The 24,012-nt window shown below is 56.5% G+C and overlaps 2 protein-coding genes and 1 long non-coding RNA gene across 6 annotated transcripts in view; 2 read left to right on the top strand and 1 right to left on the bottom strand.

The window, feature by feature from the left end:
- Positions 1-543: 543 nt before the first annotated feature.
- Positions 544-9,522, top strand: LOC143695364 (uncharacterized). Its single transcript, XR_013184493.1, has 4 exons — positions 544-1,923; positions 5,170-5,307; positions 7,050-7,216; positions 8,004-9,522. It is a non-coding gene; the product is annotated as an uncharacterized LOC143695364 (long non-coding RNA).
- A 70-nt stretch (positions 9,523-9,592) lies between these two features.
- SLC29A4 (solute carrier family 29 member 4) lies at positions 9,593-18,033 on the top strand. The gene is made up of 11 exons (XM_054643975.2): positions 9,593-9,760; positions 12,040-12,208; positions 12,858-12,989; positions 13,101-13,214; positions 13,294-13,422; positions 13,848-13,922; positions 14,275-14,540; positions 14,627-14,762; positions 15,284-15,471; positions 15,723-15,963; positions 16,037-18,033. Exons 2-11 carry the CDS (start codon positions 12,049-12,051, stop codon positions 16,177-16,179), a joined length of 1,584 nt encoding a protein of 527 aa, XP_054499950.2. The 5' UTR covers positions 9,593-9,760; positions 12,040-12,048; the 3' UTR covers positions 16,180-18,033.
- TNRC18 (trinucleotide repeat containing 18) overlaps positions 17,710-24,012 on the bottom strand; it is a 54,949-nt gene continuing 48,646 nt past the window's right edge. For all 4 annotated transcript variants that reach the window (XM_054643981.2, XM_077186966.1, XM_077186964.1 and 1 more), the window contains 6 exons: positions 23,650-23,766; positions 23,211-23,375; positions 21,363-22,669; positions 20,834-21,070; positions 20,305-20,379; positions 17,710-20,002 (listed from right to left, as the gene is read on the bottom strand). In XM_054643981.2, the coding sequence (XP_054499956.2) occupies positions 19,796-20,002; positions 20,305-20,379; positions 20,834-21,070; positions 21,363-22,669; positions 23,211-23,375; positions 23,650-23,766 (2,108 nt within the window). In that variant the 3' untranslated portion in view covers positions 17,710-19,795. The remainder of the gene's footprint in view (positions 20,003-20,304; positions 20,380-20,833; positions 21,071-21,362; positions 22,670-23,210; positions 23,376-23,649; positions 23,767-24,012) is intronic.

Here is a 24,012-nt window from a genome sequence, read left to right as displayed (position 1 = left end):
ACAGCAGCAGTTCTGAGCCCTCAGTCTCAGCAGTGCTTTGTAGCTGCTCTGCACAGACACTGTCAGCTTGGGCTTTGCAGGGACTGGGAAAGGACAAGCTGAGTTTTTCCTGGCACATTTTGCTTGCAAATGTAATTTTCCCTCTTGTTCCTCTTTAAAGCAGCTCTTCCCAGGACTTGCATTTGTGTATTTTTCTCATGCTGCTCAGGTGAGTTTGATAAGTGCCTTTATTCTTTTTTTTTCCATGGGATGCATCTCAAGCAGTGCTTTCATACCCAGCCCACTCCCTGTGCTGTCGCTCCAGGCTTGTTGCTTCTCTCATTCAAGCCCTGGAGGAAGATGTGGAGCGAGCTCTTGCAGATGGGAGAGGAGGCAGCTCCTGCTTCTGAATCCTTCCTCCTGCAAAGCAGCGACGAGAGCTTTGATCGGGGTGGACAAGAGGAGCAAAAGCCTTTCTGCTGTTGCTGGCAGTGTTGGAGCACGCGGGATGAGATGAGGGTGAGGCTCTCCCTGTTCTCCTGTGGCCGTTTCATGGTGGAGCCTCGGCTGAGGAGCTGCAGGCGCCGCCTCCCTGATCCAGCTCTGGAGGGCAATGCTGCCCTGTCGCTGCTGCTTTGCGCCTCCCTTTGCTCCAGGCAAAATCGGCTCTGCTGGCTCTGATGAGTGTCTCTGAAGTGTTCACTCCGCTGCTGGTGATGTTTCCCTGTCTCCTGCCTGGAGCAAACTGAAGATCTGAGGTGGATTCAGGCAGTGGCGGTGACTTCCATCTGCTGTGGTGATGCCAACACCTCCTCTGTCCCCTGTGTCCCAGGTGGATAAAATCATCCAGCCCCACTGATGCTTTGGGAGGTCCAGCAGCTCCTCTGCTCCTGCCCTAGGGAAGCAAAGCAGAAATTCTCCAGTAAGCACGGGGGAAATTGTAAGCAGTGGGTCACACCCAGCTCTGAAATAGGCAGCTGTGGTTGCCTTCAGGACAGCAGTTTCACTTCTGTCTGCTGGTACTGAGTTTGGCCCACTGAGCATGAGTTTCCAGGGCAGGGACAGAGCAAGCCCATGTCCAGTTATTTATCTTATTACAACGGTAAACACGGACTCATCCCTCTGCTCCTCCTTGTTTTCTCTTGGTGCTGAGTAGGCTTTTGGCTTTAGCTGTGATGATCTGCCCAGAGGTCAGGCCTTGACACCCTTCACTATGCAGGGCTTGAGTCCAAGATGAAACAACTGAGCAGAAACACAATCCTGGTGTGAACAGCCCCACTTGGGCTGTGGCTGAGCTGAACACGCTGCTGGGAGCAGAGGAAGGAGTGAGACCCCAGCAGAGCAGCTCACACTGTCCCTGACCTGGCTGCTGTGCAAGGTGGATGCAGCATCACTCATTTTTAGAGCCAGTGGGCAGAAAGGAAGAACTGGAGCCAGAGATGAGCACCAGCACCACTCTGATCCGGCCCAGGCTTGGGAGCAGCTTGTCCCCCTCTGCAGCACCCACATTCAGCTGGTCTGTGAGCATTCACCTCTCCCATGCCACATCCAACCCACACCAGTCTCAGACAGGCCCTTGGCAGAGGCTTTTTTGGCTAATTAATGAGCTATGAGCTAATTGAGGGCATCGTGCCCAGCTTGCTGGAGCTGAGGACATCTGATGCTGGCTCCTCCAGCACTGGGTTATGTTTTGGGTTGGGGGTTTTAGCAGAGAGTTATACTAACTTACAGGTTTTAATAAAGGATTTGGAGATTGCTGTATCTGGGTAAGTCCATAAAGTAAGCTAGAGGGTTTGGCAGTATTTTGATTTTCTGGATACTGTTTTGCAGGGGCAAAGGAGAGACTTGTTTCTCCACAAGTGTAGTCTGGGGCTGGGGAGCACTGAGTGCTGCAGGGGCACGGATGCACTTTGTCCATGTGATCAGATCCCCCTTGGCCACACGGTGGGTACAGAGTCACTTTTGGGTGCCAGCTTGGTGTGTGTAACTCCTCAGCATCTCCCTTGTCACTGCTGTCCTCTCCTCCCTGCTTGAGGGAGGCTGGTGACACCATCAGCCACTGCTCCTCAGCCGCTCCAGATCGGGGCTGATAATTTATTTTATCTGAGATAATTTATTTTATCTGAGGAGGCCAGGCAGAGGGATGGGCCAGGAGCCTGGGCCTGTGGCTGGTGAAGGGAAGGTTTCTGGGGGCCAGCACTGGGGGCTGTGCTCTGCTCTTGTGCAGCTGCTGGGTGCAGCTGCAGGGACCTGGGGCCACAGAGGGTCCCTGTCCCTTCCTTGGGACCATCCCAGCCTTCCATCCCCAGAGCATCCATGTTCTTTCTGCCCTTCTCTGGTACCATCCCAATCTTCTTTTCCTGGAACATCCATCTCTGCTCCTCCCCTGGGAGCACCCCAGCCTGCACATTCCCTAGCAGCATCCCAGTCTTTTTCCTCCCATAACCCCCCTACTCTTTTGCTGGCAGCATCCCAGCCTTTTCCCCTTGGTGCATCCATGCTCCTTCCCTTGTTTACTCCCAAATCATCCCTCCTCCACTTCTTCAGCAGCTCTGCAGCACCTTCTGTGCATGCTGAGGGCACCACTTGTGCTCCTTGGCCCAGAGCAAAATGTGAGATGGGAAAAATACTGATCTGTGTTTGCCTTCACCTGAGCCAAAACTGCTGGGGGAGGCAGAGGGTGCTTGGCTGCTCTGTGTGCCACGGGCTCCTGCCTGGAGCTTGATCCATGCTGGGATGAGGGGACTGTGCTGGGGCCAGAGCAGAGTGGCTCTGCCTTTGTGCCGCTGCTCTGCTGTGTTTTCCTGAGCAAATAATGCTGCAGCTTTTGGAATTGGGCCCAAAAATTGAGTTCTGGCAGGGGAGGGCAAAGCTCTGGGCTTCACCTGGCCCCACAACCTCTGCTGCTGGCCAAAGCCTGGAGCAGGGCTGGTGTGAAGGGAAATGCAGACCCTCTGTGTCCCCTCTCTCTGCACTGTGGGGCACAGGGCTCTCTGCTCCCCTGCTCTCTGTGGGCACCAAGCACAGAGAAATCGTGCAGAGCATCTCTCCTCTCCTCACCCGAAAACAATTTTGGAAATGAAAGCCGGGAGACAGAGCCAGGGACGTTATCTCACCCCCTTTTACCGTTTCAGATAGGAAACAGCCTTTCATCTCTCCCAGGGTGAAAGGCAATTTGCATTTCAAGAGGTCAGGACGAAGCTTTTTCTCTTTACCATCCGAAATTCGTTATTCAAAGTCTATTTGGAAACAAAACAACACATGCACGGGAAGATGGCCTCTGCAGGCTCAAATTAACTGCTCCTGTCATCCCTGATTTCCCTGGCTGCTGCTGGAGGATGCAGGATCGAGGGGGAGGCACGGGCACTGCTGGAGACGTGAGTGGAGCAAACCTGCGAGCTCCTCGGTGTGGCTGGAGCTGCTCCAGGGCTCGGGGATCTCCCCTGGGAACTGGGGGAGGTTTTTCACCCCCCTGCCCTGCACAAGCTTGGCTTAGCCAGGTCAGGTCCCTAAGGAGAGCTCCAGACCCAGCTCCCTGCAAGCCCTGCTCCCTTCCAGCTCCCACACTCAGCCTGGCTCCAACAACCCAATCCTGCCTCATAAAAACCCTCTGGCAGCTTCGCTGGGCTTGCTGGGCACTGGAGCTTTGTTTTCTCAGCTGCTGCCTCTGCCCTCACTGCTGCCACTTATTGATATCAGAGTTTGCATTAGCAGGTGCAGCTCTGGGATATTCAATTACCTATAAAAAGCTGTAGCAACGCAAGACAAGGCTGGAGGCATCAAGGCTGTTGGTTTCAGGGTTTTTTTCCTTGGTTTCAGGGTTTTTTTTCCTTGGTTTCAAGTGCTTTGTTTTGGTTTTTTACCTTGCATTTAAAGGAGATGTGAGGACGGGTAAAGTGTCATAAAAACATCAGTAAAAAGTGGAGTAAAGAGAAGGAGAAATAAATAAATAATCCTGTTTATTAAATGAAACAGCTGGGTTGGGAAAAAAAATGATCTCCGGGAAGAAAGCAGCTCCCTGGGCTATTTTTAGCTCTTTTGTTTCTCCCCCCCTTTCCTCCCCCACCCTCCTTGCACAGTCTGAGGGTTTGGTGCATGTCAATCCCGCTGTTCTCCCTCACCTCCTGAGTGCCAGGTGATGTGCTCTTTTCTTATTTTCTTTTTCTTTTTCTCCCCCCTCCTTTTTGTGCATCTTATTTATAGCAGGGAGCTGGGGGAAGGGCAGCAGCATCAGGAGAGGCTGTGCAGGCATCGCCCTCGGTCCTGGCCGGGGAAAGGAGGGGGCAGCAGGGGCTGAGCCTCTCCTGCAGCATCTGGGGCTGCACATGGTTCTCCCTCTGCTCCCCAGCAGCTCCAGGAGCTGCTGCAGCCCCCCTGGAATTTCCTTTGCCTGGATCTGGGGGGCCCCAGCAGCTCCAGGCCAGGGGCCACGTTTGGTGTCTCCTCTCAGCTCTTGCACCAGTGGGGCTGGAGGAGCCCTGGATTTCCATTTTCCTGGATTTCCATCAAGTCTTTCTCTCTCTTTAGGCACCACCATTCCTAAACCCATCCCAGCAAAGCTCTCCACCACCCCCAGGCACTCAGCCCTGCAACCTTCCCCTTTCCCAGCCCTCCCTCCCAGCTCCCACATCTCCCACCGCATCTCCTGGATGCTGCTGCTGCTGCCCCAAGGCCCCTCTCCCCTCATCTCCTCTGCCACTGAGCATCCTCGTGGGCTCCCATCTTTGTGCCTTTATGGAAGAAATACATAATTCTTTTATTATTCAATTAGGAGTTTAACACACAATCAGGTGATCGCTTTAAGAGGATTTCCTATAAGGCAGGATTTGAATAACGGCGCTATGAGTAATATATTCCCTTAACTGGTTTATTCCTTTATCAGATTTTTTTTTCCCCCTAAGCACTTTAATGCATTTACTTTCCCATTGTCGACACTTTTCTCCGAGCTCTTCCTCCCTCCCCGAGCTTATGCAAATCCCCCCGTAAGGCGTTTAATGCTCCGTGTGTGTCAATAGTGCCCAAATCTTGGCGGCAGCATTAGGCTTCATGCATGCCCCGGCTGATTAAGATGGGTGGTGGGGCCAGCCTGGCTGCCCAAACCCCCTTCCCACCCCCACCGTGGGGCCTCTGCGCTGGGAGCTGCATTTTTGCGGAGAAAAGGCTGAGCTGAAAGTGGCTTTTCTTTTGCAGGGTGAATGGGGAGCGCGGGGCTGACCTGCCCGCCGCTGTTTGCCGCCCTGTCGCTCACATTCGGGCTCTGTGGAGGTGTTTGCCGGCACAGGGGGATGGCTGTGGCTGGGATGTGAGCAGAGGAGGAAGAGGAAGGAGGTAAAGTAGCCCCTGAGCCGGTGTCAGGGTTGGTTTGTGCGCACTCAGTCCAGCCTGTGTGGCAGGGGCTGCTCAGGGTGCCTGCTGGGAATGGCTTGGGCATCGCTGGCAGCAAAAACAGGGGTTTGCCCACTCTTTGTGCCACCAGGGTCTGAGGTCACCTCACCCTAACGTGCTGTGGGTTTGCTTCCCCTGGGGTTTGTTCTGGGGGGTTGAACAGCCCTTACACACACAGGGTGTGATGGATGTACCTGGGTACTGGGGGAGAGGCCTGGGGCCCGGCTCAGGGGGATGTGTTTGTTTGCCCGCTGGCCTTGGTGGAATGTTCACTCTGACATCTGGGCAAAGGGGAGCCTGGGGAGGCAGGCAGCACTGATGAAAGGAATAGGAAAAAGGGTTGGCCTGGAATTCCTGGTTTTCCCACTGCCTGAGGGTTTTGTGGCTGCTGGTGAAGCCCTTAGTGAACGCATCACGGGGAAAACACCCCCTCCAAGTGTTACTATCACCATTTTCTCCTTCCAGAGAAAAATCTCTCTCAACCTGTGTCTGTAAACTCTCCTGGTGAGTGGGAGCGGGCTGGACCGGCCCTTCCCGGCGTTGTTTCCTCCACGCCCACCACTGATTGTCTCCTTTTTTATCTCCTTTTTTACCCCGTCCTGCCGCTCTGCCTGTGCGTGCAGCAATTATGCAAAGTTGCAATCAAGGAGCTGAATTAGGAGCTCATCTTGGATTAATTAGTGATGGATGCAAATCTGTTCCAACAAAGAGGAGCGAGGGGAGTGCAAAGGCCATGGGTACCCTCCCGGGGTTTCTCCAGCTCTCCCAGGCTCGTTTGAGGGCAGGAGGGATGCAGAGTAATGCCTTGCAGGAGAATTGGGGCATCCACGTGAAAGAATTTGGTTCTTGGCCTTGGGACAAGGTTTGGGTGCCCCAAAGCTGATGCTCAGCTCAGCCCCTGCATCTCACTGAAGGTTTTAAACCCAGAGCTTTGGGCTTAGAGCATCTCCTCCCACCCCAGCCTCGCTGCAAATCTTGGGGAAAAACCAGTTAATCCCCATGGCCTCCAGTGCTGAGCTCCTGCCAGCGCTGGGGATTTCTGTTCGCCTGCAATCGGATTGTGACAAACCCCTCCACTTGCATTGAACAAATTCCCTGGCTACTCCCCGCTCCTTGCAGGCCCCAGTAATCCCCTGAGTGTGACTCTGGCCAAGAGGCAGCATCCCTGATTAATCCCTGGCGTCTCCGTGCAAAGCCGCTGCTGCCGAGGATGCTCCTGGGGCTGGCACGACACGCTCGGCCGCGCTGGGAGCAGACCCCGGGAAGGATGCAAAGGATGCAAGGCTGTGTAAAGGAGCTTTTCCAAGAGGGGATTGTAGCCTCGAGAGCAGCCTCTTCTTCCCCTGAAGTGGAGAAGATGGATGTGCAGGGCTCCTGGGAGCACTGAGCCAGCAGGGTGGGAAGGGGGGTGCAGATGTTTAATTTCTTTTCCTGCCCCCCCCCTCAGTGTCACCCACCCCAGCTGGTGCAGAGGGGACACCCCTGGGCACAGAATAACCAGGGCAGCCACTGGGCAGAATAACCACGGCTTGGTTAAGGAGCTCCTGGCTCGTGGCTGTGCCCACAGGGATGGGGACAGTAGGGACAGCCCATTCCCATGGTCCCCAGGAGTTTAAAACCTTGGCTTGAGGCTTTTGGTGTGCAGACAACTGAAAGGTCTCTCCTTCCTCTCCCCTCTGCAACAGCAATGATTAATAAAACCTGACTCGGCTGGAAGGGCAAGGAGAAAAACAACAATACAGGACATTTCTGGAGATGGTCCTAATCCAGCATCTCGGAGCCAAATGAATCAGCAGCTTCTTATTCTGCCGGCAGGATCAGTCAATGTTCATCCAGGCTCCTGGGAAGTGAGGTGAGGCTCTGTATAGCAAGGAGAGAGGTGGCCACAGGGTGTTGGCTGGTTCATGGAGCCAAGCAAATCCCTGCTTGTAATCCTGCAAACACTGCTGGGATGCACCCACTGGTGCTGGGAGCCACGGGGCAGCAGGGAGAGGCAGGAGAAGGGGAGAACAGAAAAATACCTCTAAAAATCTGCAGTGTGGGTGAAGGATGAGGCTGTTGGATGTGGGGGAAAGGCTCAAGGCTGGGGCTGTGTGTAAGGGATACCCCTCATGCCACAGGGACCAGCATGCCTGGGACCAGGAGCACCATGCCTGGCTGTTAAAGTGGGTCAAGCAGAAACCCAAGGAGCATCTGAGCTCACCAACCTTGAGCCAACTATGTGGAAGCTGAATAATTCAGGGCCAGCTTAAAAAATTGAAGAGCCCAGCAAAACTCCAGGAGAGCGCAGCCCATGGGACCCCTCCTACCCTTGTCAGGCAGAGGCAGCTCAGCCTGCCCATCCTCAGGGGGCACCTTGGGCATTTTAGGAGGGGGGGACAGCGTTGTTTGTGCCTAACACTGCACTTGGGGCTGGGGAAAGCAGAGAGAAAGCACCCAGCAAAGTTCACCCTGGTGGATTCATCTCCCTGTGTTCCCTGCAGAGCTCCAAGCTGTAGCAGTTTCCTTGGGTATCCCAGCATGGCTCTGTCACACCTACAGCAGGAGCAGTTAGAAGGGAACCCCCTTGTCCCCTGAAATTGAGATCTCTTGATTGTGTGGTTTTAGAGAGGAGGCTAAAACTTGATTTTTGCCACCAGGCGTTTGGTTGCAGCATCTCCCCCTGGCTTGGAGAACACCACATCCTCTTGGGAGCTGAGGTCCCCCTCTCAGCTTGGTCATCTCTGAAGGACCACCCCTGCTTCTGTTCCTGAGGCTTGGGAATGGGGAGAACCAGCTCCTGGGGGGAATCCCTGTGGTGAGTAATGCTGCCTGGCGAGCGCTGGGAAAGGCGGGTGCCCATATGCTGCAGCTCATTCTGCTCTTTTCTGGAGCACTCTCCCTGTCTGGGTGCCAACCAGCAGCACACACACACGCACAGGGAACCCCACCACACTCACCCCCCAGTGGGTTTTTATATTTCTAAGGTTCCCTGAAGAGGGTGATGGAGTCTGGTGTAGAGCAAGGGGGTGTACCCCAAGGGGAGTGAGGTGCTTTGAGATTTTACGGTGACGCTATGAAATTAGAGCTGAACAAATGTGCCAAAGCAAAGAGCCCAAAAAATCCCCGTTTGCACCAGAGGGCCGAGCTGTGCAGGTGCTCAGCTCAGAGGGGAGCAAGGAAGGCTGAGCCCCAGCTCCAGGCCGTGCTTGGCACAGCAGTCAGGTGCTCTTTGAGCCAAACTCCGACTATTTCGGCCAAGGAGAAAAGATGGAAATTTCCACCTGGCCTGTTTTCTTCCCTGTGATGGATTTGCAGGAGCCCCTTTCCCCAGCCCCGCTCCCGGCAGCAGGAGGTGGTGCAGGCGGCTGTGTCTCTCATTTCCTCTGGCGGCAGCAGCAGCAGCAGCAGCGCATCCCCGGCCCCACACGCTGATTTACACAGCGCAGCAGCGTTTATTGACTGCGAGGGGATTGTTATTCACAGCCCGGCGCGGCGCAGCCAGGCCTGGGGCAGGATGGTTCCTCCTCTCCTTCCCGCTGCCTCCATCCTCACACACTCCGGGGGCAGAGCCCAAGGATGGTCCCGCAGGGCTCTCACCCCGCTCGCTGCCTCTGTGCCTTGCTGCTCCTCGAGAAAAGCACCAGATCCCCGTGATGGAGCCTGCAGCCTGGGCCAGCTCACCCAGCCCAGGAGGGGTGGGGACACCCACGAGGTCCCTGCCTGGGTCACCCACCCTGGGGACACATGTCGTCTCCCTGGACAATATCCACACTGCCCCATGTTGCTGGCTCCCTTCCTCCTCTGCTTTCATTCCCTGGTTTTGGAAGGGAGCAGAGACTCTCTTGGCTGTTTCCTCAAAAAAGCTGACCGATTGCTGTGTTCTGTTAACCAGAGCTGCCATCCGTCCATCCGACCCTCCATCCCTCCATCCATCCCGCCGTTTGTCCGTCCATCCATCCAGATTCCATCAGCCCCTCTTAGACAAAACCCTGCACAGGGCACGAATGACCCTCTCCCTGAAAAGCTCATGCCCTGAACTAAATTACCGGGGCTTTCTTCCTAATTAATCCCTCTTGGCAATTAGCTCCGGACCTCCGCGGTGCCTCCAAGGCGCCTCTAGCCGGTACCTGCAGGCGGCACCTACAGGCGGTGCCCATGGCCGGGGGTGCGCACCGGGAAAGCCTCTCCGGGGCCGGGGGGGCTCGGGGGAGGAGCGGGGGGCGGGCGGGAGGCAGGGCCGGGGGGAGGCAGAGCCGGGGCCGCCCCCGCTCCGCGCCGCCGCCGCCGCCGCCGCACTCGGTGCCGGCCCCCTCCCGGCGGAGGCTCCGCTATGGCGGGGCCGGGGCCCGGCGGCCGCCGGGGCTGAGCGGGGCGGGCCAGCGCCGGTGCCGCAGAGCCGCCGCGGCGGACAGAGGTAAGAACCGACCTGTTGTGCTCGGCCGGGACCGCCGGGGAGCGGGGGACAAGGAGGGGAAGCGGCCGCTCCGAGCCCCTGCCCGCCCTGGCCCCGCCGAGCATCCCCCGGGCGCGGCCGGGAGCTTCTCCTTCACACCGGGGACGTGGGTCACTGAATTCCCCCCGTTTGTGGCAACTTCGCCGCTGGCAAGATGTCGGGGTACCCTTTTGGCTGAGCAAAAAGCGCTTTTGTGCCCTGACAGGAGGGCTGCGGTGCTCGAGGGTCACGCAGAGCCGGGGGGCAGCGGGGCAAGGGCTCCTCTCGGGTGAGACCTCCCACCCCTGCCCGCGATGGAGAAACGCTCCCACCCCCACGCTGGGGCCACAGGGGCGGCGGGGTGTAAATCCCTAGGGGCAGACGGATGTAAATCCAGCGGGAGGAGAAAATCCAATTTACGGCAGCGCAGGGATGCTCGGGGGAGCGAGGCGGAGAGCGCCGGAGGCTGGTCCAGCGCCGCGGCCGTGCAGCGCACCCCGCATCCCGCTCCCCGCATCCCGCACCCCGCATCCCGCACCCCGCATCCCGCACCCTGCATCCCGCACCCCGCATCCCGCATCCCGCTCCCCGCTCCCCGCATCCCGCATCCCGCTCCCCGCTCCCCGCATCCCGCACCCCGCATCCCGCTCCCCGCATCCCGCACCCCGCACCCCGCACCCCGCACCCCGCTCCCCGCATCCCGCACCCCGCACCCCGCACCCCGCATCCCGCATCCCGCACCGCGCACCCCGCATCCTGCATCCCGCACCCCGCACCCCGCACCCCGCACCCCGCATCCCGCACCCCGCACCCCCGCATCCTGCATCCCGCACCCCCGCATCCCGCATCCCGCACCCCGCATCCCGCTCCGCTCCCGGCCCCGGCAAGTTTGGGCCACACACAGTACGTAAGAGGTTTCTCCAGCTGGTTTCTTCTCCAGCTGGGATTTCTGCTATGGAAAAACCCTGCAACAGGCTCTCCGGCATCCCGGGAGATGCTTCCCACTGGGTTTTATTGCCTGGGGCGGCAGCAGGCGCAGGAGGGTGCGGGTGAAGGGGATTGCAGGCAGCTCCCCTGGGAGGAGCAGGGTGGAGCGGTGCCCCCACGACAATGGACAATGGGCCCTGCTGGGCTGCTCTGCTCTGGGATGGGGGTGTTGGGGTGAACCCCAGCATGGGGAGGGAGGGAGGGGGACCCCAAACCAGCCCCCCAGCAGCGCTGTGACCTCAGCACCGCCTCGGGGCTGGGGCAGTGCTGCCCTGTGCACCCATCCCTGCACAAGAGAAACATCTTAGGCTCCAGGAACTCACTCTCAGGGTCTGTGGGCACCATGTTTGTCCCTTCCTCAGGGCCCTCCATCATATGCTGGTAGCTGGAAAACCTCTCTGCTCCTGCAAACGCCATGTCTGGCAGGGAGACCAAAGAAATCACTGTCATTGATTTTTCCTCCCTTGCCTGACTCAACCTGCTGCCTTGGAGGAGATTTTTTCACCACCACCACCCCTGGATGCCAGGGAGATCTGCAGGAGGTGGGCTGGAGACAGACAAGAAATTCAGAGCAGCCCCCTGGGGTTGTACCACAGGGATGAACCCTGTTTTGGATGGCTCTGGTGGGGTCACTGAGTATTTGGAGAGCTCTTTTTGGGATGTATTTGGTGCAGCCCCTCAGGTGTGATGCTGGGGTCTCTCTGGCAGGTCCGTGCTGGTTCTGATCTCCCAGAAAAGCAGATCTGAAAAAAGCAGAGTCAAATCCCATCCCCTCTCTGAAAGCTGCAGGAGTGTGTCTGCCCGGGCCAGCAGCTCTGCCCCAGCCCCAGGCACCAGAGATGCTGAAAAGGGCAAAAAGCAGAGCAAATGTGCAGCCTGCAGGGAGCCAGGGCTCCCTGAGGCAGCCGGGACCTTCCCTGCAGCCTCCTTCCCTGGGTGGATTCCATCCATTAATCTCCCTAATTGCTTCTGGAAATCACAGTGGCATTTGTCTTTGGTAGCATCCCAGGCAGGTGCTGAGCCCGGCTGTGCCTTGGGGGTGGCTCCTGGGGGTCCCCCACGAGCACCCCAAAGCCAAACTTCTGCTCAGAACCTCGGTGATCCCATTTGCCCGGGGGGAATCATCTTTCCAGGTGGAAAAAACCCATCAGAACTGCGAGGCGGAGAAGGCTCAGGGCCAGCCGCGTGTCATTGTCCCTTGCAGACCCCTGGCACCACCCGGGGGCATCTGTGCACCCTGGGGGTGTCCCTGTCACTGCTGTCCCTCCTCTCAGGTGGCCGGGATGGGCTCGGTGGGCGCCGAGCGCTTCAAGGAGCTGAGCCCAGCAGTGACACCCGAGGGGAACGTGGTGATGAGCTTCAGCTTCGACAGCTACCAGCTGGAGGAGGACGAGCTGCAGCGGGGCAGCCAGGCCAAGGGTGTCCTCACCTTCATGGAGCCAGGTGAGGCAGGCACGGCCCAACCTGACCCACAGCCAGGTTCCCTGCTGGCTTCCCACCCCCTTAGGAGCTTCCTGGGATGGGTTTAATAGCCACAAATAGCCTGAAATGCCACAATATTGCCCACTACCCTTTTTCATCCCTTTTTGTACCCGTGTGAGCCACCTGCACATCCCGTGACAGTGGGATCTGCAGGCTGGTAAGGAGTTGAGGATTGGTGCCCTGGTTGTCCTGCCAGGCTCACCCCAAGCCTGCAGCATCATCTTTCTCCATGCGGGACTCAGGGGCACTCCTGGGATTCACCCCAGCCCTGCTCCATATCCTGAGGCAGCCCTGTCCACTTCCACAGCCACCTCTGACCCTTCCTGCACCTTGACTTGTGCTGTTACCTGCACTGCCTTGGCTCTCAGCTTGTTTAGCTGCAATTAAAACCCACCAGACCCCCAAAACCCAGATGTTTTCCTGCCTCCTGGGTCTCCACTGAAATGTCTTTATTTAGGGAAGGAACTTCTCAGAGCTGGGGCTGTTTATTTGTACATCTACAGGGAGCTGAGCTGTTTCATTGCCTCAAGGCTGAGGTCTCATGTGGGTCCCAGGAGTGCAGCAGTGCCACTGTCACGTCTTTTTCTCTTTCTTTCCTCTTCTGGGGCAGTTTCTGAGGACCCTGAGCCCCAGGATCGATACCATGGGATTTATTTTGCCATGCTGCTGGCTGGGGTGGGATTTCTCCTGCCCTACAACAGCTTTATCACTGATGTGGACTACCTGCACCATAAATACCCAGGTAGGTCTGGAGCAGCTCCAGCACTTCCCTGACACCCCAGACCTGGAGAGAGCTCAATCCCACTTCCAAGGGAGCTGAACTCCTGTCCCCCCTTCACCTGCTTCTCTCCAGGCACCTCCATTGTCTTTGACATGAGCCTCACCTACATCCTGGTGGCCTTGGTGGCCGTCATCCTCAACAACGCGCTGGTGGAGCTGCTGAGCTTGCACACCCGGATCTCCGTGGGTGAGTGGGGTCCCTGCAGCCCCAGGTAGTGCTGTGCCCGTGCTGTGCCCCTGCCACCGCCTCTGTCTCCTCCCCACAGGCTACCTCTTCGCCCTGGGGCCCCTGCTCTTCGTCAGCATCTGCGACGTGTGGCTGGAGCTGTTCAGCCGCAGACAAGCCTACGCCATCAACCTGGTGGCTGTCGGGGTGGTGGCCTTTGGCTGCACAGGTATGTGGCAGAGCAGCTGGGATGGGACGTGGCAGGGAAGGGAGGGAAACAGCCCCATCCCTGAGTTCTCCTGGGAAAACCTCCTGCTCTTCTCCCTGTAACCCTCAGGTCCCTGCCCCATCCCATCCACCTCTGTCCAGGCATTGTGGGACTGGCCAGGGGCACCAGCACCAAACTGTGTATTGCTCACTGACACCACTGATCTGGGCCCCCACACCTGGTGGCCACTCTGGGTGGGAACAAACACAGTGGAGCATCCAGGGAGGGAAAAAAGGCCCTCCTGCTTTTGGAGCAAGGAGGCTGCTGGAAGGAGCAGCTCCCAGCTGGCACAGCTCATGGGTTCCCTCTGTGGTTTCTTCCCCCTTCCCGGAGTTTCAGCTGCAGCAATAATCCCTCCTTCTCCCCTCTGTGCCTCTCTCCTGAAGTGCAGCAATCCAGCTTCTACGGCTACACGGGGCTGCTGCCCAAGCGCTACACGCAGGGAGTGATGACGGGTGAGAGTAAGTACCCACAGCCACTGACCATGTCCACAGCCCACCACGGGGACTTGCACCTTCTCCTGGGGGCCCAGTGAGCCACACCTGGGTCCCCACTGGCCCCAGCACAGCCAGCAGATCAGGGATACCCCAGGGTGCTCCCCAGCAAACCAGGGAGGTTACTGGTTTCTAAGTCCCTGCACTGCCATGCCAGGCTGGGGGTGGGGATGCCCGCCAGGAGCTTTATCACCCCAAAGTCACTGCTGGTGACTCCTCTATATGGGGAAGCATCCCATCCACACGGTGTGGGGTGATGAGGATCCCTGAGCTGGGATTCAGAGGGGCCCAGCACTGACAGCTCCCCCACGCCACCCAGGCACCGCCGGGGTCATCATCTCGCTCAGCCGCATCTTCACCAAGCTGCTGCTGTCGGACGAGAAGGAGAACACCGTCATCTTCTTCTTCATCTCCATCGGCATGGAGCTGACGTGCTTCATCCTGCACCTGCTGGTGAAGCGCACGCGCTTCGTGCGTTACTACACCGACAGCTCCCGCCAGGGCCTCCCCGAGAGCCGCGGGGCCGGCGAGCCCAGCTCCGGCTACCGCGTCCACCACGACGTCACCTCCGAGGATGTCAGATTTGTAAGCCAAGCGTGGGTTTCCCTGCTGTCCCCCGGCGTTCTTTGCCACTGCGTCTCAGCGCTGCTGTCCTCTCTTCCCTCGTGCAGGAAAACCGGGAGCAGGGGCAGCCGAGCTCCCCGCGGGGCAGCCCCGGCCCCGAAGCTGAGCTGGCTGGGAGTGGCACCTACATGCGCTTTGATGTGCCTCGGCCCAAGATCAAGAGGAGCTGGCCCAGCTTCCGAGGTGAGTGGTGGGCTCGGGGGAAAGCCATGCCCGTGGGGTGGGATAAATGATTGGTGACCCAGTGTTATGGGGGAGGATCATCCCCAGGGCTGGAGAGGGACTTTTGAAAAGGGTATGGAAGAACAGGACAAAGGGAAATGGTTTCAAACTGACAAGAGGACAGGATTAGATGGGATATTATCCAGAAATTCTCTATGAGGGTGGGAAGGCCCTGACACATGCTGCCCAGAGAAGCTGTCCAACTGAAAGTGTCCAAGGCCAGGTTGGATGGGGCTTGCAGCCACCTGGGATAGTGGAAAGTGTCCCTGTCCGTGGCAGGGGGCTGGAACTAGATGGTCTTTCACAGTCCCTTCCATCCCAATCCATTCTATGATTCTATGATCCCTTTCCTAACTGTGTGCCCATAACCATGGGGCAAACTTATCTCTGGAAGGCATCCCTGGGGGTCAGACAAAGCTCTCAGGCTCTGCAAGGGGGCTGGGCTGCAGTTTTGGCTGAGCTGTGCTGCCTGTCCCTGCCAGACATGCTGCTCTACCGCTACGTCGTGTCCCGCCTGATCTGGGCCTACATGCTCTCCATCGCCATGACCTACTTCATCACACTGTGCCTCTTTCCCGGGCTGGAGTCGGAGATCCACAACTGCACGCTGGGGGAATGGCTCCCCATCCTCATCATGGCCATCTTCAACCTCTCTGACTTCGTCGGCAAGGTAGGAGAGAGGCCAGAGCCAGCACAGGGGGGGTCTGTCCTCCTTTGGTGCCCTCTTTCTAAGCCATTTGCCTCCACCAAATGGTCATCTCCACCCACGGGGGTCTAACCAGTGTGAGGCTGGTGCTCAGGTTGGGTTCCCACAGCAGTTGATCTTCCCACCATCTCATCTCCTTGTTACCCCACTTTGGGCACAGCAGGGCCCTCCCCAGCCTCCTCATCCCCCCAGCAGAATCTCTGCCCTCACTGCAGATCCTGGCTGCCCTGCCCTACGACTGGAGAGGGACCCACCTCCTTGTCTACTCCTGCCTCCGCGTGGTCTTCATCCCCCTCTTCATCATGTGTGTCTACCCCAACGGGCAGCCCACCTTCGGCCACCCCGCCTGGCCCTGCATCTTCTCCCTCCTCATGGGCATCACCAACGGCTACTTCGGCAGCGTGCCCATGATCCTGGCCGCGGGCAAGGTCAGCCCGGAGCAGCGGGAGCTGGCAGGTAGGACTGAGCCCTCCTGGGAACCCCAGTGGTGTGGCCAGAGCACCCTGACCCCCCCTGTCCCTTCCCACAGGGAACACCATGACCGTGTCCTACATGACGGGCCTGACGCTGGGCTCGGCCGTGGCCTATTTTGCCTACAGCCTCACCAGTACCTCCCACAGCAGCTGTTTCTACACTGAAACCTCCAATGGCTCCTTTACCTCGGGCTACTGAGCCCTGGGGTGGGGCAATGGGGACAGGATGGAACCTGCTTCCCACCGTGGTCCCCAGCGCCCCACATCCCTCCTCAAGGAGGGAGCCTGGAGCCTGAAAGCCACCCCAGCATGGACAAGGACTGGTATCCTGTTGGCACAGGGCTGTGGCATTCCCAGCCAGGCACTGTGCAGGGCCACTGCTTGGGGTGACATTCCTCCCACCCCAGGGGACAGTTCTTGTTGCTTTTGGGGGTCTCCCCATCAGCAATGTGCAGCTCTCCAGGGAAGGCTGGGGATCTGCTGTTTGCGCCAAGCCATTGACAGGAGGAAGAAAATACTGCCAAATCCCAAAGGGAATAGGACCAGCACTGGGGAGGAGGGTGATGGAGGGCTGGTGAGGAAGAAGAGGAGCAAGAGAGGAAAGAAGCACTCCTTCAGTCCCCCATGGCTCTGGGAAGGTGCATCTTCACTTCCAGTGATGGTGCTGCAGGTTTTCACCAGGAATGGCTTAAAATCACAGTCCCTCCCTAAATATGTGAATCATATGGATGGGGAAAAAAGATTTTTTTTTTAATTGTGTCTTGTTTTACCCCCCCTAACTGCAACAGAGGCAGGGTCTTGCCTCCCCCCACCCCACACTGTGAATCTGCTCCATTGCAAGGGGTAGAGGGGGGGGTCCCAAGGCTGCAGCACTGCCTGTGCCACTGCTGAGCTTCAAGATTTATTGCACAGGATGTAAGTGAAGCTGATTAAATAATTAAATGTCTTTGCAACAATGACTGGTCCTTAGCTGTGCCACTGGCACTTGACTGCTGGTGATGGGCTAGGCTGGCAAACACACACAGGATGGTGCCTGCTGCCTGTCCTGCTGGGTTTTGGGGTGCCCTTTGTGCTGGTCTCCATCTTCAGGGCCCTCTTTGTCACCTGGGGTGGTGGAACATGTCACCGGGTTACAACAAACCCCCGCCAACCATGGGCAGCACACAGGAGAGGGAACAGGCCAAGAGGAGCAGAAAACATCAGGAGAAGGTGCCAACACCACGTTCTGGGACCAGCTGCACCTCGCTGTGCCAACTGGCAGGTGCCACCTCCCAGGGAAGCCCAAGGAGCCAGCGAGTGCCAGGCCTGGCCCTGACCCGGCCCCCGCAGCATGGAAGGGTCTGACTGTGCCAAGCTCCTGCCTGTATGAAGTGCAGCTCACACCAAAAAAGAGCAAATCCAGCATTTCATCCTCAGCACATGGTGCCCTGGGCACGGTGGCAGGGGGAGGACTCACACTTCCAGGCCCTGTGCAGCAGACACCTCGACTCCAGTGTCCAGTCCTGTCCATCGGTGCCACCAACTCACACAGATGGGTTCTACCCAAAAAGCCACCAGGCACCTGGGTTGTGTCTTTCTTCAGGGCAGGGGCTGAGCCAAAAAGCCATCATTGCCACCAAGGGGAGAAACACCCTGCGGTCAGGACAAGCGAGACAAAGAAAGATGCTTTGTTGGGTTGCTTTTTTTCAATTAGATTTTTTTTTTTTTTATGAAAAAAGATCACACGGAGTTCTCCAACAAACAGAATGCCAAAAAAATTGTTTTAAACAAAAACATAAACAAAACAAAACAAAAAGACAAAAACCTGGCTCTCCTTTCCTCTCGATTGTCTGAAATATCCTTGTGTTCCATAGAAGGCAGTGGGTTTTAAGTGCTTTCTATTTAACATTAGCATAAAATCTCTCTCGCGCGCTCTCTCTCTCGCTCTTTAAAATATGCTCACACAATTTGCTTCTAGAAGTACAGTACACTTTGAGCGTGGGGGGTGTGCCTGTTCCCAGATCATTTACAATCACAATCCAACAGGAAATAAAAAATAATATTCTAAACGTCAGACTGTGTTCATTTCTGCCGTTGTGGGTTTTTTTCTTTTTTTGTTTTTTATAATTTCATAATTTTTTTCACAGTTTTAAAAAGTTTATATTTATATATATATATTTATATTTATATTTATAATTAAAAAGTTGAATCCATTTAAAGACTTATAATACAGGAGGGCTAAAGAGTCTTTTGGTACATTAAAACTGTACAGGCTAGAACCGTCACTGTCCGCCGTGCCGAGGCGCCGGTGGCCCGGGGTGGAGATGGTACGAGCTCAGCACCATGTGGTTTGTTTAAAGGACAGGGGTAACTCTGTGGGGCTGTCCCTCACCCCTGAGCCCCGGCCTCCAGTCTCTGGTACGCAGCCAGGGTGGAGAGTTTCCAATGTGTCCTTGGCTTAAGCATCGCCCCTGCTCCGCGTCCCGGCGATCCGTAGTGCGAGTCGGGAGTTGCAAAGATCAGTGCGTCTCTTGGAGTTTTGTTTAAGTGCAAGGATGGTGCATTGTTCTCCTCAGGTTCTCCTCCAGTGTTCCCTCTTGCCAGGTGTAACCCTGGAGCAGCAGCGGCGTGTGCCCAAGGGAGCTCAGCTCCTCCGTGGATGGAGGAAGCTGAAGGGTGCAGTCCCTGAGCCCAAGGTGGCAGCGGGGCTCTGGCTGTGGGAGCGCCGTGGGCAGGCACAGCTGGGTTCACACACTGCCCCCATTCCCTTCAAACCATGGGCATGGCTTCCCAGCAGCTCCACAGCTCAGCACAGGCAAGGCATGGCAGGTAAAGCTGGGTGAGGGATGCCAGAATCCAGTGGCCTCTGATCTTCTCTCCTCTAAGCACAAAGCAGCAGCTTTTCCCAGTCTTTTCCTGCTCCTTCACTGCAGCTTTTCCCAGTCTTTTCCTGCCCCTTCACTGCAGCTTTTCCCATTCTTTTCCTGCCCCTTCACTGCATGCTCCAAGATGAGGTCTCAGTTTGCCATGTGTCACCCCCCTTGCCACCTGCTTGCTCCCTCTAGCACCTTCACAGGGCAGGGGTGCAGAGCTGCAGAGGGTTCAGTTTGTTCAAGGCAATGGGAAGGCTGCGTCCAAGACTGGATGCTGGCTCCTCTTCCACCTGGCTCCTCCCAGGCCAGAGGATTCTCTTCTGCCATCTCTGTGCTGGAGCCAGCCCTGCCCTTTTGTGCTCCACACGCTGCCAGAGGGGCCTCCAGGGAAAGGGAACAGCAAAAAGGCGCTGAGAGGATCGAGACGAGGCGCTGAGAGAGACTCATCTCCTTTCTCTTTCACCCTGTCCTTCCTATAAAGGGTCATGCGAAACTAAGCAGGAAAGGGAATATAAGGACGGAGAGGAGCGCACGCAGAAGGCAAGAGGGTCCTTCCACATGCGGGCGGCTTCCGAGTTACTGATGGGGAAAAATGACACAAAAGGGATCCCTCCTGCCGGGGGGTCCCGCTGGTGAAATGATCACAAGACCCATGTGCTTTCCTGGACCAAAAGGAGGAAGGGAGAAGTTGGTCAAGTGTCACCGTACTTAAAGCCACTTCCAGAAGAGCCTCGGGGTTCAAGCACCACCACCACCACCCCAATGGCATCTTCCTCGAGTCCTGTAACTGCTTCCCCAACCCCTTTCTTCAGCCTTCTCCTTCCTCCTCGCGTCTCTCGCGCTCTCCTGTCTGTAGTGTGACACAGAAATGAGCATTGAAAGAAACAATCATGTCGTCTGAACAGGCACGTCCTCAGGTTTGTCCCATCCCTTCCCAGGGGGTGGCATGTGTCCCCTGGGCGGTCAGCAGATGACAGGGACCCCGTCAGTGTTGAAGATCATGCCCGTGGTGGGCTCGTAGGTCCCTGCAAGGTAGTAGAGGTCCTCACTGTCTTGGTATTTCTTTGTCTTTAGCATCTGCTCATATTGATCCAGACCAACAACAAGACACTTGTGTGAGATGGTCTGGACATCATTTTCATCCACATGAGAGGACTGGTAGAGGGCTCTCTGCACAAGAGGAAGAGAAGGAAGGAGGTGGGGAAAAAAGGAGCCATTAGATCACACAGCATTTACAGCATCATCTTCAGTAAGTAGGAAAAACACTCATCATAATGCTCCCTGTTCTTCCCCACACCCAGCACCTGCAGCTACTCCACGCTCCCAGAAATATCCATCCCAAGTCCTGGGCACTGCAGACTTGGCAGCCAAGGCAAAAATCAAGAGCCAGAGAAGTTTGGGGGGCATTTCCAGTATTTATTTGTTACAGGGTACCCAGCATTTCCTCCCAGCCTTCTCCCAGTCTCACCAACCTCCATAAAGTCCTTCCTCTGGTTGGATGCCTGCAAAGCTGTGGCCAGACTCCTGCCTGATTTCTGATCCCAGCGCTGTGCACAAGAAGAAAAGAAGAAACAGAAATGAAAACCTGGTGAATTTGCTGTCTTTCCATGCCACCATCTCCTGCCCACCACATGTGCTTTTGGACCTTCAACCCCTGCCCATTGCCACAAGGAATAAATCCTGCTGTAAACCAGCTGCACATGTGCAAAATTCACTGTTTCTGAGCACCAAGCCCATCCTCTTTACACTTTAAGGACTTGATCTGGCTCTTTACACTTCTTTTGGACCCACACAAAAGTCTTTATTTCCTAATACAAAGAAACCCACCCCTCCCTTCTTCAAGGGGCCAATGCTGGGCTTGCCCACACCACAGGCAGCCCCCACAAGATGGAAGAATGGGGGGTACCAGTAAAAAACTGGGCTTTGGGTGTTTTCCTCCTCGTTGGAAACAAAAGGCAGCAAGGAGCCTTGCAGCCCTCTCAGCAAAGGAGACCAGCCTACCTTGCCTTCATTGAGTTTCTTCCCAGGGTTGGTTTCTTCTGGATGATAAAACCATTTGACTCGGACCACCATATTGTTGCCCCAGGATTCCCACATGCTCTGGATCCGGCCAATGTAGGGCAGGTTGGGGCGGCCGGCGGAGAGGAAAACGGCGCAGTCTCCGATGCGGATGATCTCCTTGCCCCGCACGATGGCCTTGTAGAACAGCTTCCTGGCCTTCCCTTTCATTCCTCGTCTCTGCCAAGAGAGGACATGCAAGTGGTCAGCCAGGGATCACCCACATTTTCCCTGCACACCACTGTTTGCCCTGTGTGTGCTGCATGCATCCCTTTTCTGTTGGCAGTATTCCCACAGGAACTGGGGCAGAGGGATGCACCACACAGAAGGGCTTCCTCAACACAGTGAAAGCCAACCGCTATCTCCCTGCACACTGGACACACCACACCAGCAGTTCCACCACCCCAGGAAAAGGGAAGAAGCACCAGAAGGCAAAACCAGTGCTGAGTGCCGAGCACTACGGAGCATTTACCTGCGTGGGTTTCCCAAACCACTTCCACAGCTGCCGTGCCGGGAGGAAAGCAGCGATCTTGGGCCTGTTCTCCACGGAGGGCAGGCGCTGGCGCTTGGCCAGCTCCTTGGTGGTGGGCAGGTGGATGCCCTCGCGCTTCTTGGGCCGGCTCTTGTTGCCGCCCTGCGGCGCTGCCGGCTGCTGCTGAGGCTGCTGCTGAGGCTGCTGCTGAGGCTGCTTCTGGCTCTGCGGGTGGGAGGACGCCCGGGATTTCCCTGCCTGCTTGGTTTGCTTGGGTGGGAGGGTTTGCTGCACCGAGGAACTCGGCTGGGCCTCAGCTACTTCGTCGTCAGAGCTACAGGAGGAATCTTCATCCGTAGTGGAGGAGGAAGAAGAGCTGGAGCTTGATGAAGAAGAGGTTGATGAGGTGGAGGAAGAGGAGGAAGATGAAGATGAAGAGGAGCTGCTGCTAGAAGAGGAAGAAGAGGAGGAGTTGGAGGAAGAGAGAGGGGTGGATGCTCTTGAGCTGGCTGAGCTGCTGTCCTGGGCTTCCCCTTGGTTCTTCTCAGCCTCTTCTTCTCCCTCTGACTCCGAGCTGCTGTCACTGCTGTTGCTCTCAGACTCCTCCACACCTGCTGGAGCTGCTGCCTTTTCTTCCTGGTCCTTTGAGGCAGCAAGGCCCTCTGCTGAGGCATCAAACTTTCCCCCAAAGCTGGCAGGGGAAGGGTCTCCCTCAGCCACCTTGGCTCGGGAAGATTTCTGCTTGCCCTCCACACTCACTGCAGCAGAATAGCCCAGCCCCAAGAGACTCTTCCCATCTCTGCGACTGGCCAGGTTCGAGTCCTCCAGCATCCTCATCGCCTCCTTCATCTTCTTTGTCTTTGGAGACATCACACCCTCATGGTCCAGCTTGATCAGGATTTCATTGTCATGCTTCCTCTGAGCCTTGACCATGGTGCCAAACTCTTGTGTCTCTTCTGTGGGCCGTCCTTTCTTGGCCTTGGCTTTGGACACCGAAGCCTCGCTGGAGCCAAAGGCCGCCAGCGTTCCCGGGAGATCACTGTAGGGCTCCGTGCCCAGGATGCTGCCAAACACAGCAGGCTGGTAAGAGGCTTGGGGGGGGCTGTGCAGCTTCGTGGAGATCTTCATTTTGCTGGCTTTTGAGCGCTTTTCCTCTGTGGGAGCAGGAGAGCCTCCAGTCGGCAGCGGTTGCGATTTTCGTGAGCCCTTCATGCTTGGCTTGCTCAAGCAGGCCGGCTTCTCTGGGACTGAGGAGGTAACAGGTGAAGACTCCACCTGGTCCTTCTCTTCAGGCAAGGCAGCCTCTTCTGCAGAGGGGAAGAAACACAAAGACATGATGTTATCCCTCCAGATGGGCTTTATTAGCTCAGACACAATCAGACACCAGTGTTGACTGGTCTCTGGCCAAGCATGGCTTGTTCCTGCCTGCTCAGGTACCCCCAAAGGAGCACAGGGGGTGTCCTCACTGCTCACTGAACAGCCTGGCCTGGTGCCAGTACTTGTGAGAAGTGATAGACAATGCCCAGGGGTGCTGCTTCAACTTCAGGAGAACCAAACTACAAATCTCCTGTACCTCTGGCTCTATGGACAGCTGCAGAGATGAAAAAAGGACTCTATGCTCCACATCCCTGACTGACAGAAGAAGGCTGTCACAGCACAGGCCAGCTTCCAAGCCAGCCTCCTGTAAACTGTAGCCACAGCAGAGTGAGATGCATGGGTGCTTTGCATTCAAGCAACGCGTCCATCCTCACCCAAATCCTGCTCCAAGCAACAACCTTAACTTGGGGAGAACAGTGAGGAACTGTGCAAGGATTCCCTCAGCTCCAGGCCTGGCAGTGTGCAACTTACCAGCTTTGGCCTTGACACTTGGCTTTCTGCCTCGCCCTTTGCCCTTTGACACAGGCTCCTCTGACCCCAGGGCAGATCCCTCTTTTCCTTCTCCAGTGTCTTTGCTGGATTTACGGCTACGGCGCTTGGTGCTGGGCACCAGAAGGGCAGGGGAAGGCTCAGCACCTGGAACAGGTCAAAGAGATGTTCAAATGCTGTCAAATAACACATAAAACAGAGATGTGATAGAGTGAAAGTATCCCAACCAAATCTGCAATAGGGATTGGGCCTTTTTCCTTATGGGTGATATCCCACCCCAGCTCTGTGTTCTGTAATTGATGGTGCAATCTTTGTGACTGAAAGTCTGTGAAATTATCCCAAAATCTGAGGAAAGCAGCCCAAAACTCCATGTATGTCAGAGCAGGAAGTGTCTTGCAAAAAACCGAACAGCAAGACTCACACTGGATCTTGTAGTCGGGTGGGAGAAGCCGAATGTGAGACAGTGGGATGCGTCCCGTGTCCCCGTCATCGAACTCTACTGTGATGAGATCACCATCTTCCTCCAGATCCAGGGTTCCTGTGGGATGGGGGAGCAGCAGATGGGATTAGCAACAAACATCAGAGTACAAACCCCTTGTAAGGGAAGTGGGGACATGGGGAAAGACAGGGGTGCTGCAGCAGCTGCAAAGCACCCCCTTCACCTCTCCTAGGCTGTGCAGGGAGGGCACAGAAGGCTCACTCTGCAATGGAAAGTCCCTGACAACACTGAACCAGCCCACTCAGGGTGAAATTCCCCATCAACAGCACTGCTCCAGAACATAAC

Source organism: Agelaius phoeniceus, chromosome 16, assembly GCF_051311805.1.
Source record: "Agelaius phoeniceus isolate bAgePho1 chromosome 16, bAgePho1.hap1, whole genome shotgun sequence".
Classification (NCBI taxonomy): domain Eukaryota; kingdom Metazoa; phylum Chordata; class Aves; order Passeriformes; family Icteridae; genus Agelaius; species Agelaius phoeniceus.
The sequence above is the reverse complement of the archived record's forward strand: the minus strand, read 5'-3'. Positions and strand labels throughout refer to the sequence as shown.